The sequence below is a fragment of the Rosa rugosa genome, chromosome 1, assembly GCF_958449725.1.
Source record: "Rosa rugosa chromosome 1, drRosRugo1.1, whole genome shotgun sequence".
Taxonomy (NCBI): domain Eukaryota; kingdom Viridiplantae; phylum Streptophyta; class Magnoliopsida; order Rosales; family Rosaceae; genus Rosa; species Rosa rugosa.
The window spans coordinates 55,142,155-55,162,507 of record NC_084820.1 but is presented as its reverse complement, the minus strand read 5'-3'; the positions used below and the strand labels follow the sequence as shown (position 1 = coordinate 55,162,507).

Here is a 20,353-nt window from a genome sequence, read left to right as displayed (position 1 = left end):
AATGTTCCCTTTTAAAAGTGAATAATTATTGGGAATACATGTCCCCCACCTCCAGCCAAGTGAAAAAATTAAAGAAATAAAAAATGCAGAAAAGACAGAATTCCTCAAACACTGGAAATAAATTTATTTGATCTCCCTTCCCAATTTATTTAAATTCCCAGAAACAATTTATTCAGTTACGGTAAAATTTTGAGTTGACTCACTGAGTCATTGCTATTTCCCCGTGAAAAATTATGGGAGAAATTTTAATAATATATAAATTTGACCCAGCAAAAAAAAAAATGAAATTTCCTTTAAGAAATAAAAAAAAAAGAAAAAAAAAACAAATGATTGTTTTTTGTGGATACAGAAGCCGAAGCTGTCATTGGCTTTCTCTGCTTCCTTTAGGATCTGAGGCTTTCTCTGTCTGCTTCGCTTAATAAGCAAAACTGCAAAAACACAGAGTCAGAGAACTCTCAAAGTCTCAGCCTTTTTGTCTTTGTAAATTGTTTCTCCTCTTTCTTCTTCTATCAAAGCTTTGTACTTTCTCAAACATATATATATATATATATATATATATATATATATATATATATACAAAATCTTTACAGACTCTCTGCGTCTCTTGTCTCTCTCTCATTGTGTAACGTATGTATATTATGTCTGTGTCTGTATATATGTGTTGTATATATATAGAGTAAATTTCAGGGTCTGAAAGATTTTGTGGAGTTGAAAGAGCTGCTGTTCTTGAAGTGCTGCACAGGTTCTGAAAGCAAAAATCTTTTTGCCCGGGCTTTTTTAGAGCCTCGGGTGGGTTTGATCCAGAGTCATGACTTCAGAGAAAGAGCTACCGAATCGGGTCGACCAAGAACCAGAACCCGGCAGTCCTTGCTTTTTGCAGAAGTTCAAGCTCTACGAGACTCGCTCGGTAACTTTACCTGTTCTCCCATTTTGTGATTCTGTTTGATTGATGGAGTTATGTTGTTGATATTGGTTTTGTGTTTTTGGAGTTGTGTTTTGGTCATTGGCATTGACTGGATCAGAAGCCTATCATGTTAATGTTAGTTTTCCCAGTCTGGATTTGACTTGACAGAAAATGGTGTTGAACTCATATCAATTCAGTTTCAGAGTCTTGGAACAAATTTTCGAGATTTAAACGGCTTTTGATAATGGTTTTGGTTGTTGCACACAAAATGATTTGGTCAACTTCATGATTTGGGTTTTCGGAGGGTACTGATTTTGAGTTCATGTATCTTAGACTTTACTGATGCTGATTTATTGACAGGCTTGTATATTGAATCTGCCAGTCTTTTATACTGAATCAGAAGTGTAGGAAAATTTTGACTTGATTCCAATCTCGTTTGATATTAATATCAGAGCAACCAAGCTGGAGTGCTTGTCTTACAGTCTTCTACTCCTAATCTGAATCAATTTGGAATTCTCATGTCTTTGTACTTGTTTTCACTTGTAATTGCTTTGATCATTGAAAGCTGCTGTTGTTTAACTTCTTTTTGGATATAAGGGAGCAAATGTGTGTATATGTTCCTTAGTTTCTTTGTTTCACCCTGATTATTTACTAATGGTACTCTTGTGTGCAACAGAATTTTTATATGATAGGAAGAGACAAAGGCAGAACCCTTTGGAGAGTGTTAAAGATCGATAGATTGGATCCATCTGAGCTAAACATTCTTGAAGATTCCGCATCGTACACAGATATTGAGTGCTATGACCTTCTAAAACGGATACATGAAGGAAACAAGTCAATGGGTGGACTTAAGTTTATCACCATTTGTTATGGAATTGTTGGTATGGCTTTTTGCTTGGTTTTATACCTTTGCACATCTTTTGCCTTCTTAGTTGAATTCTCAAGATCTTTTCCTATCATTTTAGGGTTCGTGAAGTTTCTGGGACCTTATTACATGCTTATTATTACAAAAAGAAGGAAGATTGGAGCAATTTGTGGTCATACTATCTACGCGATTAGCAAGAGCGAAATGATTCCAGTTCCAAATTCTTCTGTGCGGTCAAACTTGGCTTATTCTAGAAATGAGAACAGGTCTTTTGTCCATTCTGCATGTAAATGTAATATGTACCTGATACTTCTAAAGAGATCTAAGAAAGTAGCTTTCAGAATTTTACATCGTCCAGTTGTACTTTGATAAGAATCATGTCATAGTGTTATTTTAGTTTCATTCAACTCGTCTGGGCAAATAGTCTGGTGTTATGATATTTTAGTAGTAGAAAGTTCTTTATTTTGGAGGTAATCTCTGTACTAGTTAATATACCCTTCAATGTGATATTACTGATGTGGGCCTTGTCGATTCAATCTTGGCTCTTGTTCTTCTAGTAGTTTTAGTTTGTCTTTACTAAGATAAGATATTCTTATGGATATAATTTTGATAAATATGAAATGTCTTTGTTAGATCCTTTTTTGGTTATACTGTTCTTTTAGGGGCTATTGCCACTTGCCTAGCCAGTTCATTCCTGCAAATGTGCAGGGGCAAACTTCATTGCCGTTGTGATGTTAATATAAGATGTTGAATGAGACAAGGTATCATCAGGGTTTCGCCGGGAAATGGCTTTCGTTTTTTCCTCTGATTGTTTTTTCCCTTTTCTGGTTAATATTTGCACTTTCTGAAAGTTGTTCTATCTCTATTATTTCTCTTTTGATTATTATTCATTGATGACCTGGATACTCATGTTCTTCTGTTTTTTGGTGGACGTAGATACAAGAAGCTCTTATGCACAGTGGACCTGACAAAGGACTTCTTTTTCAGCTACTCATACAATGTAATGTGTAGTCTTCAAAAGAACTTATGCGACAGTAAGACAGGACCATTCCTTTATGAAACAATGTTCGTTTGGAATGAGTATTTGACTCGTGGAATCCGAAATTGTCTGAATAATACTCTCTGGACAGTTGCCTTAGTTTATGGATTCTTCAAACAGGTATTAACTTTAAACCCTTCAGTGGCAGTGCTATAACCAGAGATTTTTCTTATTGGTCACTCGAGCAGGTTGCAACTCTTTTTCTATTTTAACTGCCCAATTTGGAATTGTTTTTCCCTGTATCTAGTGTAGCCATTCAGTAAAATCTTTGTTTCTTGTGTTATTGTAATGTGTAAGTTTGGATATTTGCTTGTTATGCACATCGTTTTGTACTTATATGGTACACTTGAAAAGTTTGATATGATATTAATGGTTTGATGCTTCTATATTCAGGTCAATCTTTCTGTATCAGGTAGAGATTTCAAGTTGACTGTCATTGCCAGACGTTCCCGTCATTTTGCTGGCACCAGGTTTGGACACTGCTTATGCATGTTTCCACATTAGTTAATGTTTGGACTCTCATTGCCAGATGTTCACATCACTTTTCTATATTCTCTGTACATGTTTCATACGTTTAAGGTCCCGTCTGCATGACCTATTTCCATACCATTATCTCCTCTTAGTAGTGTATGAGGAGCATAGTGGAATATAGCTAGTTCCCTGATTTTGCAAGAAAGTAAATTCCATCGTATATTGGCCTGTGCTTTTATTGCATAGATTCATAAAAGCTGAATAAATTAATTTTCTCTTCTCAAAAATGAACTTCTCCCGTTATCCCAGGTTTGATATTTCTAATCTCTCCTATTGTCTGTGCAGATATTTGAAAAGAGGTGTAAATGAGAAAGGTAGAGTTGCTAACGATGTTGAGACAGAGCAGGTTGTGATTGAAGATGCTTCTGAAGGATGCCCAGTGCAAATAAGTTCAGTTGTGCAGAATCGAGGCTCAATTCCCCTTTTCTGGTCCCAGGAAACCTCACGATTAAATATCAAACCCGACATAATATGTATGACTTGAGAAATATCCCCACATGTTTTATTCTCTGTGGTTATTTCTCATATATTCTACTGACTCTTTATGTTTTGCCAGTATCAAGGAGGGATCAAAATTATGAGGCCACAAGACTTCATTTTGAAAATCTCGTCAAGAGATATGGAAATCCAATTATTATTTTGAATTTGATCAAGGTAAGAGTACTTATTTGAATGGTCATCCATGCTCTCTTTTTACTACTCTTTGAAATAAAGTATAACCTCAAATGTAGTGATGCTTGAACTTGAACTTATTTCTCATCTTTGCTCTCATGTTTGTAACTACTAGACATGTGAGAAGAAGCCTCGAGAAACAATTCTCCGTGCAGAGTTTGCAAATGCTATCCGATTTATCAATAGGAGTTTGTCAAAGGAGAGCCGCCTAAGGTTTCTTCATTGGGATTTGCATAAACATGCCAGAAGGTATTAGCTTTCCTTTTTTAATTTTTTTTTTCTGGTATTGTTTAGGAAAAAAAAAAAAAAGGGTTTATTTCCTAATTGTAAGGTTGAGATGAATAGAACCTGTATCATTTGCAGCAAAACAACCAATGTGTTGGCACATCTAGGAAAAGTGGCTACATATGCATTGAGCTTAACCGGAATCTTCTATTGTCGAGTAACCCCAGATTTAAGGCCTGAGGGTTCATTCCATGGCTCTTGGTTTGAGTAAGTTCTTTTCATGACAGCACATTTCTTTTCCTAAAATAGAAAAGAAGGGACATTTTTGGCACAGTATTCTTTTTTATATGCTTTCTTGCTCAATTGTTTTAATATTCTATCTATAGAAATGCTAGAAGCTATTGCCAAAGCTAACAAGTTTAATGTGATGCAGAAAAAGTGATGATGGTGGTGACTGCTTTTCACATAACTGTTCCAGTAAAGATGAGGATCTTGATAGCCTAGAAACAGAAATTAGCAATGGAAGCGGTGGTGACGATAGGAGCAGGAATCACAATGTCAAACCCCCAATGTTTCAGAAAGGGGTCCTGAGGACCAATTGCATAGACTGTTTAGATCGCACAAATGTAGCCCAATATGCTTATGGGCTAGTTGCTCTTGGACAGCAGTTGCATGCTTTAGGATTTATAGAATCCTCAGATATTGATCTAGATAACCCTCTGGCAGAAGATTTGATGAGAGTTTATGAGGCAATGGGCGACACTCTTGCATTGCAGTATGGTGGTTCTGCAGCTCACAACAAGGTAACCCTTCTATACATACTACAGAGGAGAGTACTTACAGTGCATGATTTCAGATCCCAACTTCCAGTCTCTATTTTTGATGTTCTTCCAATGGGGGTTATCTGATATGAATAACCTGTGATGAATCTGATTACGATGGGAAAGTGCTAGTGATAACTGTTAGTACATAGTCTCAAAGCAATTTACCATATGTTATGCTTGTTTCTTGGTCAGTATTCCCCTGTGAGATTTTCCATTGCAAGCTCTTCATTAAATAGTTGGACATCTATGTTGAGATAGTGTAAAATACTGTTCTGATTCAAAACTGTAAAAATGCTATCCTGAGTTAAAACTCTTCATTAAACTGTGATCTTGCCTTTTTGAGTGGGTGCAAGGCCCATGGCAAGACCATGACTTCATCCAATTCTAAGAGGCATACTCCATTTTTCAATTAAGAGTATAACCTATTAGATAAAATTCACTGTGTTGGCTGATCTCATTAAGAGTATAACTCATTTCAATCTATTTCCTGACTGAACTTCAGCCTCTATATTCATTTTTGCCTTGCTGATTTGAAACAGATATTCTCTGAGAGAAGAGGTCAATGGAAGGCAGCAACTCAGTCCCAAGAGTTCTTTAGAACCCTTCAACGATTTTACAGTAATGCCTACGTGGATGCTGAGAAACAAGATGCTATTAATGTGTAAGTCAAATTAGCCAAAGTTTTTAAAAACGTTTCACCCTGATATACTTGCTCACATTGCCATGTAATGTAACACATTCTTATTTCAATTTATTATTGTGCAGATTCCTAGGGCATTTTCAACCGCTGCAGGGTAAACCAGCATTGTGGGAGTTGGACTCAGACCAGCATTATAATGTTGGGAGGCGCAATCCTAATTTTGCCGATGACAATGGCAGGTATGAAATGTTTTGTTTCTGTCAGTTTTTTGTAATAGCAATTTAGAGGATGACACCATATAGAAAAGTAACTTGGAAACATTCACACACAACGATGCACCCGATGTTATTTTATATTTCTGTAGTTGAAATTATGTACTTGCACGTATCATTATCTTAACATCTTGTAAAGTTATTTAATCATTTTCATAAAGATGTTAATTGTCACCTCCATTTCAAAGTCATATCCAATAGGATGATATATAGGAAATGGGTGCTATTTTTAAAACAATCATGTGCTTATGAGGATGGGAAATAATTTGATATTGGTGGGTCTTATCAAAAATAAAAACAAGTCAATATTGCAGTGTGTCTGGGTATATAGTAAAAGTAATAACTAGCATATGGCTTGCTTTGACGTTTAACTTACGAGATGGCTCTCTACATATGTAGTTCATTTATGAAAAGATCACTATCAGATGGCAATATAATCCATGAAAGTGATTCACCTACGGAAAATACGGATGTTGGACACAATCAGCCTTTATCTGAAATTTCACAAGGAAGTAGCAAGGGTATTTCAGAGTCCGCCCCTACAATCTCAACTTGTGAAAGTGCAATATCTTATCGCAGGTATGCCTACATTGCATTCACATACATGTTACCAAGAGAAGCTGTTTTAACCATTGTAGGTTTCACACTAAATGGTCAGTCTATCTCTCTATTGGTGTTGGACTATAGTAATTTTTTTCTTTTTCTTTTCATTTTCTTTGTTAAGGTTAAAGAATAGTTGAAGTTGGAGGTTGAAAAATTTGTATGTCAACCGAACTTCCAGTCTAATACTGTCTTTTGTAGGTTTACTCCCTCAATGCCATGCAAGCAGCTGTTTGATGGAATGCAAGAGGATCAATGCCTTAACAGTGATCACATTTATTATGATGAGCATGATGATGATTGTAACTTCTCAAATTTTCTAGATGCGGACTGGTTGTCTACATCCGGAAATTCTTGTGAAGAAGAAATGTCTGGAAGGTACTTATTCCTACTGTCTCACATATAATCATGTAGATTACATCCGGAAACAAGTCGTTTCAATCTGACAACTGACAATTTTTTTGTTGGCTCAAGGTCCATTGCCAGCCTTTCATCTGAGAATCTTGTGAATGCACCAAAATTTGAAACGAGCACATCTGCTAGTGAATCTGAATCCACAAAAAAGGTCAGTTATTTATATCTTCTTGCCGGAGTTGGCATGAAATATTGTAAGATCTACCTTGTTTTGAAATGAATACCAGACATTCTGTTAGGTCTATGAGACTGTTGATATTTGTTATCTAATTTTCTGCATTTAAGAGTAGAAGAAATGTTAATTTGTTTCTTTTCTTATTTATTAGGGAAGAGGGCAGAGTGAATCTGATCTCGCATGTGATAATATGCCACCCGAGTATTCCAACAGCTTCATGAACTGGGTAGCTAACGGGGAGTTGCTGTTTCTTTGAAGCTAACTAGAAGGTTTTGCATCATAACTCTAATTCAACCCGTCCGAAGGATTTGGGTTTTGTACAGAAAATAAATGGTAAGATGCCAACAAAGAGAATAGTACTGGATTTGGTGAGAAACACATTCTTCAAGGTGGAATTAATTCGTCGGGTCATTGAGAATAGGGGAAGTAGAGATAGGTATCAATAAGCAAACTCTCAACTCCACAGCTTCTTTTAGGTTTTAGATTGTCAAAAGTAATTACTTGTAGATATTAGATTACAACAAGTTCCCTCCTTTGCAGGTCCTGATTACATTCAATTTCATTTTCTTTTCATGTTTGTCTGTTCGAACGTGGAAGTATATATTGCCAACTTGAATTCAGTTTCTATGAAAATTGGAATAAGGTCGGAATAATAAGACATGATAGTGTCAAAGCCAGAAATGTCACCCCCAAACGAATAAGGTCGGAATAATAACAAGACTTGATGAAAATAGAAGACCTCAACTGTGCAAATTCGTACTTGGAAAAGAGAAATGACAAACGAATGATGTGAATGTAACACTTGACAACACAATATATGTAAAAAATGACTTCTGCGACATATGAGTCACTCCAATAACATCATCGGCTATCAAAGTGTAACATCTTCCAGCAGACATACATAACAACACAACATGTTCAGTGTTGAGTGTTGTTATTCAGAAACTGCCATGACTCAATAACATCTTTGCTAACAAAATCTAACTCCAACTCAAGTTCAATTAATTGTTTTCCTCTAGGAATGAGATAAAAATGGACATTTTGGTTCTGCAAATGCTTCTAAGCTGTTGTATGTTTGGTTTCCATTGCGACTACAGAATTCCTTTCCCAATTCAACAAAAATTGGAATCAAACAGATACCATTGCAATTGCAGTCTATGGTTCCTGTTTTTTCAATTAAACAAAAATCTAAAACAAAAACAAATATCCCAATACATAAGAAAGGAATTACTGTATAAACTATTGTGTAAAATTGAGACTCATAGAAAGAAACATATTAAATAACTTCAGCATCAGACAGTAATCTTCTTCCATGATGACACTACCAAACAAAATCCTCAATCCCAACCACTGGCCACTACGGGAGCACTACCCTCAGGGATAGGAGCAGCGACCACTGGTGCAGGAGCAGCATCCCAACCTTCTTGTGTCGCACCTTCAAAGATTAAAAAAAGAAAAAAACACAAAGTGAGTATGGGTTGTCATTATAGGCATGGAACTTCCCTTCACTTGCCAGTATTTAAAACTCTCTCTCTCAAAATACATAGAGAAGCTTTAGCAATCACATTGTAGGTGTCTTCAGACCAAAAACTAAAAGCATGCAAAATTATGAGGATAGACCATGGCAAAGCAGTATGTTCAGAAAATCCCTAGTGACAGAGACGATAAAATACAGACAAGTACAATGGTGCTAGCACAACAAAGAAAAGGGTAGCAGTGAAACCTGGTTCTGCAGTCCAGCCGGCAGCAGGAACAGCAGGAACAGCTGGGATAGCTGGGGCTGCATCGGCAGACCAAGAAGCATCAGCAATTTGGGTAGGCCACTGATCACCACCAAGACCACCGGAATATTCAATGTACTCTGGAGCTTGCACTGCTTCTTCCTCCTCTTGTTGCTTGGCCTCCTCAGGCTCTCTATAGAAGAACAAATCCACCTGCCCATTCAAATTTGTGTGAACAAAAGAAACATGGAGATATTCTTAAACAAGCCCGCCAGTTTCTTCCAAATAATTCAATATTAAGGCATAGAATTTCAAATGAAAACAAACATCACATTGTTTCCCTAGCGGCAGTTATAGCTTACCATGACATCCCACTTATGTCCTGGCCTAACGGAACCGCGCATTTGCAAAACCATCCTTGCCAGCAACCAGAAAAGACATCCAATACTGTGCTTCCCCTTATTATTGGCCGGAATGCCAATGTCAACATAACGCATGGGTGAATCAGTATCACAGAAAGCAATGGTGGGAATGTTCCCAAGAGCAGCTTCCTTAATTGGCTGCAAGGCACATCAACAGTTTTTAGCATACAAGTATACAACCAATCCGAACACAATGCCACACAAATCATAAGACCCTGTGTCGAAATTTAAGAGACCCTGACCTGGTGATCAGTTCTGGGGTCAGTCAAGATGAGGAGACGGGGCTCGTTGAAGGAAGTCTGAAGCTGGTTGGTGAAAGTACCGGGAGTGTGCCTTCCGGCAATGGCATTAGCACCAGTGTGCTGAGCAAACTTGAGGACAGCCCTCTGCCCATAAGGCCTGGCGGACTGCACAATGATGTCCTTGGGGTTTTCAATAGCAACAATCACCCTAGCAGCTAGCTGAAGTTTCTCCCATGTCTTTCCAAGATTGATAATATAAATCCCTATACAACAACCACATACCATTAAAAATCAACTAGCGTTTAAGGTTTACAATCAAATCTTGAACTAACATACAAAAGTGTCAAGTGTGTCACAAATAAAGGAATACTAAAGAGTAAAGAGGTGGTGGTGGTGGGATTCGAACCATCGTTGCGGCGCTTGAAGGCGTAACGCTCCATCTGAAAGTCGCAGTTTTTGGTGCCGAGATGGACCTCGGCGGCCAACATCATCTGGATGTCGGCCTCCTTCTGCGAGAGCTGACGTGGAGGAGCGGCGGTTGTCGTCGCCATGGCTTAAAACTCAATGGAGATAGTGAGTGAGTGAGTGAGAGAGAGAGAGAGAGCTTGAGAATCTCTGAACCGAAAAACAACTCCGCCTCCGCCTCTGCCTCTGCCTCTCTTAAAATGAAGGCGACGAGGGTTTAATGACTGTGAGAGTAACCCTAGTGGGCCTGGTCTTTTGGGCCTCCGATAACCATGGAAAAGAAAAGAAAAGTAAATACTTGGGCCCATATACCAAAACCAACACAGGACTCTGTTCATTGAAATGATCCAGATTACAGCGACACTTAGTTTAAAGGGCTGTGTTGGTTCATTTTCTTCACCATGCGACGACCCATGATATGACCTCGTACTAGAGTCATCATCTGAAGCAAGTGAATTGGATCGTCTGTTGAATTTTTCAAGTTTGCCACTCGTCTCTCTTCACTCCGAGGGACATGAGGCCTTCTCCAACCGGTTTGTTTAAAGTGCCAAAGGGCCAAAAATGGCCTTTTTGTTCTCCAACCCAAGTGACTAAGGGGTAAAGGGCCATTTTTTAGGGCCAAAAGGCCAACCCAAGGGCTAAATATAGCCTTTAGGATAGCACTTTAGTCCTTAGGGCTAAATGGATCAGACATGGGAGGCCCACCCGTGTAGGGCAGGGGTGACATATGCATGACGTAAGCAACGGCTAGTTGCTGACGTCAGCTAGCCGTTGCTTTTTTTTTTTTTTTTTAACCGTTGGCTATATAGCCGTTGGTTTGAAAAGAAGTGTGAATTGGTCACCGTTGAAAGATGAAGCACTCACCGTTGCTTTCGTGAAAGTATCGCAAAATTCCGTCAATGGTACAAGTCAATCGGAAGATGGTCTTTGGATCCAAGTCCAACAAAAATTCATGGAGATCCAAAATACTATTTTGGTACAAAGGACGTGGGAGAGTTGCAAATCTCGGTGGCAAAAACACATTTTTCCTCAAATGAACAAATGGCACTCTTGCATCAAACGTGCCGAGAGGACGAACCAAAGTGGAGGCAATCTTGAAGATCAAGTGAGTATTTTTTCAAAGAAAAATTTATTTTAAAATACAATGTGATTTTTTAAATTTTGTATCATATTGTTATGTAGATTATATTTAATTATGCTCATAATTTACAACATACATTTTATAGAAACGCCAAGCGGAAGAGTATTTTCGGGACGACAATAGAGGAAAAAATTTTAATTTTCTCAATTGTTACAAATTGGCCAAAGAATGTAATTGGGCGACTTTTGAAGATACACCACAAGTTATTTACAACACACCAACATCACAACAAAATTCTTCATTCGAATTAGATGATGATGTTGAACCTATCATCACAAGTTCCACCCATTCTCCACCAACAACTTCTCCAATTGAAAATCCTAGGCCAATTGGGCGAAATGCAGCAAGAAGAAGACTTGCCAAGAGAAAAGAAGCCGAAAGTAACGTTGGAGAAGAAATGGTGGCACACCTAAATCAACTAAGAGAAGATCTCCAGAAATCAAAGGAGGAAAGAGCAAGAAGAGATCAACTCAAGGAAGAGAGAAGAGAACGTGATAGGGAAGAAGCTATTTTAGCAATGCAAACCATCAATTTTACTCCTTTGAGTAAAGAGTATTATGATGGAAAGAAAAGGGAGATAATGGAGAAAATTCGGCGTCGTGAGTTGTTTCCGTCATCCGGTTCGACATCGAATGAGTACCGCCCGGAAATGCCATTCAATGACTCGGATGAGTAATTAATGTTGCCCAAATAAATTGTTATAATCTATTAAAATTTCCTTGTAACTTTTATTTATTATGAATAAATTTTGCTTGTAACTTTTATCTTTGCTTATTTTGTCATGAATAAAATAAATATTAAAAATATGATTCCAGTTTTATTTCATTTCAAAATTAGCTAAAAATATTTTTAATTATCTTTAAAAAAAAATACAACCAAAAAAATATTTTTTATCATATAAATTATTTCAATAACTATAAGTCAATTGACTTTAAAAAATAAGCACACACACACACACATATATATATATATATAACCAATCCAAAATGTTAAAATATATTTTAGGGCTATAATTTAGCCTTGACGGGTTGGAGACGGTTGATGTCAGATCAATGAATAGTACAGAATTTAGGGCTAAAATTTAGCCCCAGGGCCATTTTTAGCCATTTGGGTTGGAGATGGCCTGAGATCTCTTGTCTCTAAACTTTCTAGGGTGATGATAGGTTGGCAAAGCGCTTAGGAGGTAGAGCCACAAATGTTGCTTTGTCACGCTTTCAGTGACATGACTAGATGATTCGCTACTTGAAGCGGTTGCTGGCTTGGATACTTAAAATAGATGAGAGGCAAAGATATCTTACCAGACGTGATAATTTTGTAGACACGGAAATCTGTAGACCAATGAAAAGACATGTGTGCAAAACAAAAAAAGATTTTTATTAATATTTAAACTACAGGTTACAATTTTTATTAAAAAATTCTTTTGATTATATCTTCGTTCTTGTGCTTAATTCAAGGGTGTCGACTGCTTGATCTTGAATTAGTTGATTTTCACGAGAGTTGCGACGTGGATTGGTGTTCCTTGATTTTGGAAGGTAAATAAATAAGCTATTCATGTAGCTTGATGTTTCTTCACGAGTCATGAAACTTTAGAAAACAACAAAAAATTTAAAAATATAAGGAGAAATAAAATCTAAGCCATTTATATATACTAGCAGGGCCCACTCACTACACACAAAACTTTTCGTACAACTACCACATTTTCTGCTATTTTTATTTTTTATTTTTATTCTTTTGTTTTCTATATTACAATTTACTATATTATCCCTATTAATTAATTACATTTCAAAGTTTTTTAATATAAAAAGGTTAAATTGGTAAAAAAATTCAGTTTTGGAGAGCACTCTTATGTTAATAATAGTATAGATATATATCTTATATAATTAAGCCAATTCTTGAGAGAATGTTTAAATTTTTAAACTACCATATATGCCCTCACAAAATATAGATATTAATAAACAAATTATTTTTATATGAGGATAAGATAGTCAATAGACTATATCATATTTAAAAAAATTGCAAAATACATTCCATGAAAAAAGAAGAAACTTCTCCACAATGATTTTGTTTTTTTTTGTTTTTTGGTGTAAATATATACATTTTGTTTTAGAACTAGACTAGATGTTCATATTCCCTCTGATATAACCAAAAAAAAAAAAAAAAAAAAATTTACATTAAGGCGTCTAAACCCTAGCCTAAATTTGTTTCCTCATCTTAAACCCTACTCCAGTCCAGTCCCCAAAGCCTTCATCTTCCACAGCCAGCAATGGCGGACAGAAAGAAATCTAAGAAACCCACAAACAACAACATGGAGCACCTCAAGACTGACATAGCCTCCTTCGCTTCCTCCCTCGGCCTCTCTACCTCTCTCCCTCCCTCTGATTCTTCAGGCTTCAACGATGTCGATTTCCGCAACCCCAAAAAACCCCAACAGAGGCCTAAACCCTCAAAACCCCAGAATTCCAAACCCCAAAATCGAAACACCACCCAGAACTTCAAACCCAATCTTTCGAAACCCCCTTTTCCTTCACTCCCTGATGTCACCAGCAACAGTGAAAAAGCAAAGACCTTTGAGAATCTTCCGAAGCTGCCGTTGATTTCAGCCACCAACATTGGAGTTTGGTACGAAGAAGCTGAAGAATTGGAAGGCAAAGTGGTCGGGAAGATGAAGAAAGCCGAGGCAAGGAGTGACAAGGAGTGGAGTGGTGAGGTGGCCAAGAAGCGAAAGCTTGGAGAGAGGTTGATGGCACAGTACACGGCGGATTACGAGGCTTCGAAAGGGAAGAGTGGGGATATCAAGCTGTTGCTGACCACACAGAGGTCAGGGACTGCTTCTGATAAGATTTCGGCGTTTTCGGTGTTGGTTGGGGATGATCCCATTGCCAATTTGAGGTCTTTGGATGCACTTTTAGGTAATCTTTTGTTTGCTGATATGTGTTACATTTTGCGGAAGACTAAGTTACTTGAAATGGATAATGTCTCGTGTAATTTGTGTTGAATTTTCTATCTGGCCAAGTATGCTGAAGTTTACTTGGGGCTGCTTGTTGTTTGTTGCAGGAATGGTAGCATCAAAAGTAGGAAAGCGATACGCATTTGCAGGTTTTGATGCATTGAGGGAGTTGTTTCTTACAAGGTTCTTTCCCTCTCTATCCCTCTTTTGCTCTCTCAGCACCATATTCAGAGGTTATATAGAATAATAGAATTGCAGAATGACCAAAACTTCATTGACCGAAGCAAAACATGACCTAAATCACCAAGAAAATATGAACTACTAACAAGCCTACCCTAAACTATTATGCATCTATGTCAAATTGAACTGAAGTAGTCTGTGCAAGTGAACTTGATGGTTCTCTAGTTTGGTATGCTGCATGTTATACCGTGTAAATATTAGTAAGAACCCATTATTGTTGGTAACTGTTTGTCCATTGGAGTTTGTAATAGAACTTTGACTCACTATTGCAGAACTTCTTGTGTTTATGGGTTTATCTGCTTAACTGTTGATCTGACATGTCATATATGCTTCCTTTTGCTAGTTTATTACCCGATCGTAAGCTTAAGAGCCTCTTACAGCGGCCTTTAAATGATCTTCCTGAGACAAAAGATGGTTATTCTCTTCTGCTTCTGTGGTATTGGGAGGAATGCTTGAAACAAAGGTATTTGGTTTCGTTTTTTTTTTTTTTCCACATCATTCCTACTGTGCCCAGCGTAGAGAGTTTTTAACTACGAATGTTCTGCTACCCACCAAACACACACCCACACAAAAAAAAAGAAGGAAGAATGGCTTGTACTCTGTTGGACAATTGTTTCTATCCTAACCTGATTCATATCTCAGGTATGAACGCTTTGTTATTGCTCTTGAGGAAGCATCAAGAGATATGTTACCTGAACTCAAAAACAAGGCATTGAAGGTTAGAGTTCTCCCTGATTTTATCGGCTACTATGCTTCCAGCGTAAAACCCTTGAGTAATGACTGTATTGTTGATTCCTCACGAGCTTCCAACCTTCATTTTTCTCCAATAAATTTTATTTGGTGATCAGACAAAGCATGGCAATGTACTAGTGATGCAGGGCCTATCTTATAACTATCTGAGGCATATTTGCTTGAGAAAAAATTGAAGTCACTAGAACAAGAATTCCAAGTTTCTTATGCCATAAATAAAATGAAGTTTGTTGTATGCTGACATAATATCCTCTCAACTACTTTCAGACTATATATGTATTACTCAAGAGTAAATCGGAGCAAGAGCGAAGATTACTGTCTGCCCTAGTTAATAAAGTAAGTTCACACTGAATAAGCCTCACCTCTGAACATGTATTGAAGATTCTCTCTCTCTCTCTCTATACTGCTAACCTGCCTTATTACTTGGTTTTATATATTTTTTTTCTTTTTATTACTTACAGCTGGGAGATCCTAAAAATAAGGGTGCTTCAGATGCTGATTTTCACTTATCAAACCTTTTGCGTGACCATCCAAACATGAAGGTACTATCGTACAACCAGCTAATCTAATGCTTGTTGCATTGCCGTTTGAATACATTTTCTGTTTTTGAACATCAAGCTTTTAAAGTTTGGTGCTTTCTGATATATGCATCCAATTTTATCTCCATGATATTGACGGAGCAATTGTTATCATGCATCTAGCAATTGTTATCTCTTTTCGCCCGTGATTATTTGTGGATCATGGTAATCATTTTGGTGCTTTTGCATCTCTTATCTGACTAAGAGCTGTGGTAATTGAACAGGCTGTGGTGATTGATGAGGTGGACTCTTTTCTCTTTCGGCCGCATTTAAACATACAAGCAAAGTACCATGCGGTATGTCTCATCTTAGATTCTAGTAGTTGTGGTGGATTTCTGAGTTAGTAGTGCTATGGATAGTTCTGTCTTGGCATAGGTTTAGTGAAGTATAGAAGTTGGATTCATTTGGCTCTAGATCTTATGGAATTCTTAGGTCTTACTCGTTATGATGGTGGATCTATAGCTAATGCTAAGGATTATGCTGCCTTGACATAGTGGTTTGGTGTTTAGAGGAGTCGGGTGCAAGTCATCCTCAAAGCAAGAAAAAAAAACCAACAAAAGCTCCTCATATTGAAACCAATCATTAAAAGGGAAAATTTTTGGAGACAGGTGACTGGGTGTATATATGTTATAGAAATAGGTTCTGCATACTATAGAGATAAACTGATAACAGATGGAACTTTAAGATTTAGTTTTGTCAAGAGATACTTACATATTTGCATACAAGAATTCATGTGTTTTGCCAGGGCGACGTGTTCTGTCAATTGAGTTTCTGTCTGAAACTTCCTTTGAGCATGTACTAGGTCAATTAAATTCTGGAACTGCCTGCATTCATTTATTTTGATTTAGTACAGCTTGAAACTCTATTTGAACTACACTTAAACTGCAGGTTAACTTTTTGAGCCAAATTCAACTAAGAAATAAAGGAGATGGACCAAAGGTGGCAAAAAGTTTGGTAGATGTATATTTTGCACTTTTCAAGGTATATTTTTACTTTTTCTTTTGAATACAATAGCCTCTATGGTTGCAACCCCCGAGTTTCTACATAAGCAAGTAATACACATTTATGGATCATTTCACCTATGTTGTTGGATATCTCTCATGAGGAGACAATTAGATAATGCTTGAAGTATATTATGTCAATGCCTAAAGTATGGGTCTTTTATTTTATTTTGTCTATGAGCTTGAATTATGAATTTGAAAACAAATATTAATGAAAGTATGTTTCAGGTACTGATTTCTGAGGCAGGTGGAGGTGAAAAGGCCGAAAAGGACGAGAAAGTAGGGGGTAAAAAACCAGCCGGTTCTCGTAAGGATGGCAAAGGCAATAGTTCATCAGATTCTCATTTTGAATTGGATTCACGTCTTCTATCAGCTCTATTAATGGTTGGTACAAATTGGGTCTTAGTAGATGGGATGCATTTTTTAGCTTTCAGTCAAAACTTGATGCTATACTGCCCCCAATGTTCCTCTTGGTGCTTTTTCAAGCATTAAATCACTGAAAGAAAATAAGGAAAGAAACAGAAAAGCTAAGCTTAAACTTTGAGCTTGGAAAGACCTTTTTTTTTCAAAATACTTTTCTAACTGCTTTGCATCCCTTTTCTTGCCAAACTAACAGGGAGTCAATAGAGCATTCCCATATGTTTCGAAGAATGAGGCTGATGACGTTGTTGAGGCCCAAACACCAACACTTTTCCATTTGGTAAGCTCAAATCTTTGCTGGTGTTACTTGATTTAGCTATTATCTGATCATTGAATCTGATGTTGACCCTTATGCAGGTTCATTCTACTAACTTCAATGTAGGAGTTCAAGCACTGATGCTTCTTCATCATATCTCATCTAAGAATCAAATTGTCAGTGATAGGTTTTACCGAGCCTTGTACTCAAAACTACTCCTTCCAGCTGCCATGAATACTTCCAAGGTAGGTGAAATTGGGATTACTTGAACTGTTACATAGTATGTGTTTAATCTGGCTTTATTATGGTTTGTTGGAATGTTTCTTTAGATCAATGACTTTACTCTTGTATAATATTCTCTTAAATGAGTAAGATGATATTGGCACTCCAAAAATGACTTCTGCACTCCCTCTCACTCATGGTGAGTGCAGATTGCAGAAAGTCAGTTTCAGAGTCCAAGTATCATTTCCTTTTTTTTTCTTTTTTTTTTGTAGGTAGTTTGTTTTATGAGTTTTTCCCCTATTCAACACGTTTAGTGTCTTTTGTTTTTGCTTTATGGTTTTATCAGCGGGAATGTTTCTGGATTCTATCCATTTTTCATGTTCTCTTGTTTCAGTTGTATAACTTCCCATGCTTTCTTTTTAGGCTGAAACATTTATTGGACTTCTTCTGAGAGCAATGAAATCTGATGTCAATGTGAAGCGTACAGCTGCTTTTGCAAAACGTCTACTGCAGGTTGGTATTTCATCTACGTATCTTATTTGTATGCCCCATGAGAGTATGAGACCATAGTTTCATTTTAGATAGCTTTATGTGTAGAAATCTTAAAATTCAGTCTAAAACTACGCGTCCTAGAGAAAAACATGCAGTGTCTAATGTAGATTGACTGCCCTTGTCCTTTGCTTATGGGGACGCTTTACTTATCTACTGGCTTTAACAGGTCGCCCTTCAACAGCCGCCTCAATATGCATGTGGATGCCTCTTTCTTCTCTCTGAAGTTCTAAAAGCACGGCCCCCCTTGTGGTAAGTGTAGGGCTACTCTAAAGATATGTGCGCTATATTTATTCAACAAGGTCATAATAAACACCTCTCTACTTATCAATTGCAGGAACATGGTGCTCCAAAACGAGTCAGTTGATGATGACCTTGAGCATTTTGAAGATGTGATAGAAGAAACCGATAATGAACCCAGCCCTGTCCTGGAGAAACAAGAAGTTGAACTTGTTCATAACAGTGATGAAAAAAGTGATACCGTCAATTCTGATCATGATTCTTCAGAAGATGATATTGACTCTTCCGCCTCATATTCTGAAGATGAAGCTTCCAATGAAGCAGATGAGTTTCATTTTAGAAATGATTCAAAGGACTCCAAGACGGTGCCTGATGGTAGCGTGCAGCAACCACAAGTAGTATCCTCTGAGAAGACTTCACTACCTGGAGGCTATGATCCACGACACAGAGAGCCCTCTTACTGGTTAGTTTTCTTTTCTAAGCTTCTCTACGTTGTATCAATGCTAGGACCTGTTATTTCACTGCTTCTGATGGAAACCAAGAAATTGTATATCAAGTAGGGTTCATGCAGATGCTAATGGTCTTCAAAGAGAATGAAAGAAGATCAAAAGAAATTGTGTTTTCCTTGTACCCTATATAATTTCTTGCTTTTATTTTCTTTTGACTGTCTACCACCTGTTTCTTTGTGGTGAACAGCAATGCAGATCGTGTAAGCTGGTGGGAGTTGACGGTACTTGCTTCTCATGTGCACCCTTCAGTTTCTACCATGGCAAAGACGCTTCTCTCTGGGGCGAATATTGTCTATAATGGAAACCCACTGAATGACCTATCACTTACTGCTTTTCTGGACAAGTTTATGGAGAAAAAACCAAAGGCAAGCACATGGCATGGTGGTTCGCAAATTGAACCTGCGAAAAAGGTCTTAGTTCTTAACTTCTGTGCAAAGTTACAATTTTTGCTTTTTGTCTTCATTTATGTCAAACTTGTTTTTGTTCTCTCTCACTTGAATGATTGTTATTGTTTTTTGTTCTCTCTCGCTTGAATGATTCTAACAATCATACTTGTGGAAACTGCCCATTGAAGCCCCTAAATGTGTGATGCTGACTGAGCTTTTGTGTTCCAGCTTGACATGACCAACCGATTCATAGGACCAGAAATCCTCTCATTGGCTGAAGAAGATGTACCTGCAGAAGATCTCGTCTTTCACAAGTTCTACATGAATAAAATGAATACTTCGAAGAAACCAAAGAAGAAGAAGAAGAAGGCAACAACAGAAGATGAAGATGCCGCGGAGTTGTTTGATGTGGATGGTGGTGGTGATGATGAGAGTGATAATGAAGAGATTGACAATATGCTGGATTCTGCTGGTGTTGCCATGGATGCAGATGGCGACTATGATTATGATGATCTAGACCAAGTAGCCAATGACGACGATGAAGACTTGGTTGGTAATGTTAGTGATGTCAGTGATGCTGATCTTGACCTGCCCTCAGATATTGCAGAGGGTGAAGATTTTGATACCACTGCAAACAGTGATGAAAGTGATGATGGCGATGATGCTATTGATATAGGAGATGTTGATGACGACGAGGTTGAGGATGAGGATGAGGATGAGGATGTCCATATTGAGAGTGTCCAAGGGAAAAGTAAACGGAAGCGTGGGAAGGCAGCAGCATCCCCATTTGCGAGTCTGGAAGAATATGAGCATTTGTTTAACGAGGACGCCCCTGCTGAGAAGGAATCTAAAAGCAAGAAGAAATCCAAGCCCCGAAAGAAGAGAAAGTCGTCTGATTAAACCTACGTTTGCCTTTTTTGGTTTTCAGACTTCATTACAAACATACTTTATAGCCAAAAAGGGTAGAAAATTTTGTTTAAGCTTTAAGCTTTAATTGTACCAGTAAGTTGTCAGCTGTTAAAAGGAACCTCCACATCATTGTACTACCATCAATATTGTCAATGAAAGAAGCATAGGAAATTTGCTACTTCGGTTTTTTTCTC

The 20,353-nt window shown here is 37.5% G+C and overlaps 3 protein-coding genes across 3 annotated transcripts; 2 read left to right on the top strand and 1 right to left on the bottom strand.

Annotated features, from left to right (window-relative positions):
* The first annotated feature begins 383 nt into the window (after positions 1–383).
* LOC133725531 (phosphoinositide phosphatase SAC2-like) lies at positions 384–7,738 on the top strand. The gene is made up of 16 exons (XM_062152818.1): positions 384–907; positions 1,581–1,785; positions 1,870–2,035; positions 2,706–2,928; positions 3,202–3,278; positions 3,625–3,812; positions 3,896–3,993; positions 4,127–4,260; positions 4,375–4,503; positions 4,670–5,039; positions 5,600–5,721; positions 5,826–5,939; positions 6,372–6,551; positions 6,774–6,950; positions 7,047–7,137; positions 7,313–7,738. Exons 1-16 carry the CDS (start codon positions 809–811, stop codon positions 7,415–7,417), a joined length of 2,478 nt encoding a protein of 825 aa, XP_062008802.1. The 5' UTR covers positions 384–808; the 3' UTR covers positions 7,418–7,738.
* A 534-nt stretch (positions 7,739–8,272) lies between these two features.
* LOC133725532 (small ribosomal subunit protein uS2y-like) lies at positions 8,273–10,217 on the bottom strand. The gene is made up of 5 exons (XM_062152819.1): positions 9,953–10,217; positions 9,547–9,809; positions 9,245–9,442; positions 8,885–9,095; positions 8,273–8,596 (listed from the first exon to the last, which is right to left on the bottom strand). The coding sequence occupies exons 1-5, from the start codon at positions 10,095–10,097 to the stop codon at positions 8,499–8,501; spliced, it is 915 nt and encodes a 304-aa protein (XP_062008803.1). The 5' UTR covers positions 10,098–10,217; the 3' UTR covers positions 8,273–8,498.
* Positions 10,218–13,320: 3,103 nt separating this feature from the next.
* Positions 13,321–20,337, top strand: LOC133725529 (protein SLOW WALKER 2). Its single transcript, XM_062152816.1, has 16 exons — positions 13,321–14,061; positions 14,207–14,282; positions 14,683–14,802; positions 14,982–15,057; positions 15,357–15,425; positions 15,551–15,631; positions 15,892–15,963; positions 16,556–16,648; positions 16,897–17,052; positions 17,285–17,368; positions 17,446–17,589; positions 17,990–18,079; positions 18,285–18,367; positions 18,453–18,818; positions 19,052–19,274; positions 19,479–20,337. Exons 1-16 carry the CDS (start codon positions 13,416–13,418, stop codon positions 20,148–20,150), a joined length of 3,051 nt encoding a protein of 1,016 aa, XP_062008800.1. The 5' UTR covers positions 13,321–13,415; the 3' UTR covers positions 20,151–20,337.
* The last annotated feature ends 16 nt before the right edge of the window (positions 20,338–20,353 follow it).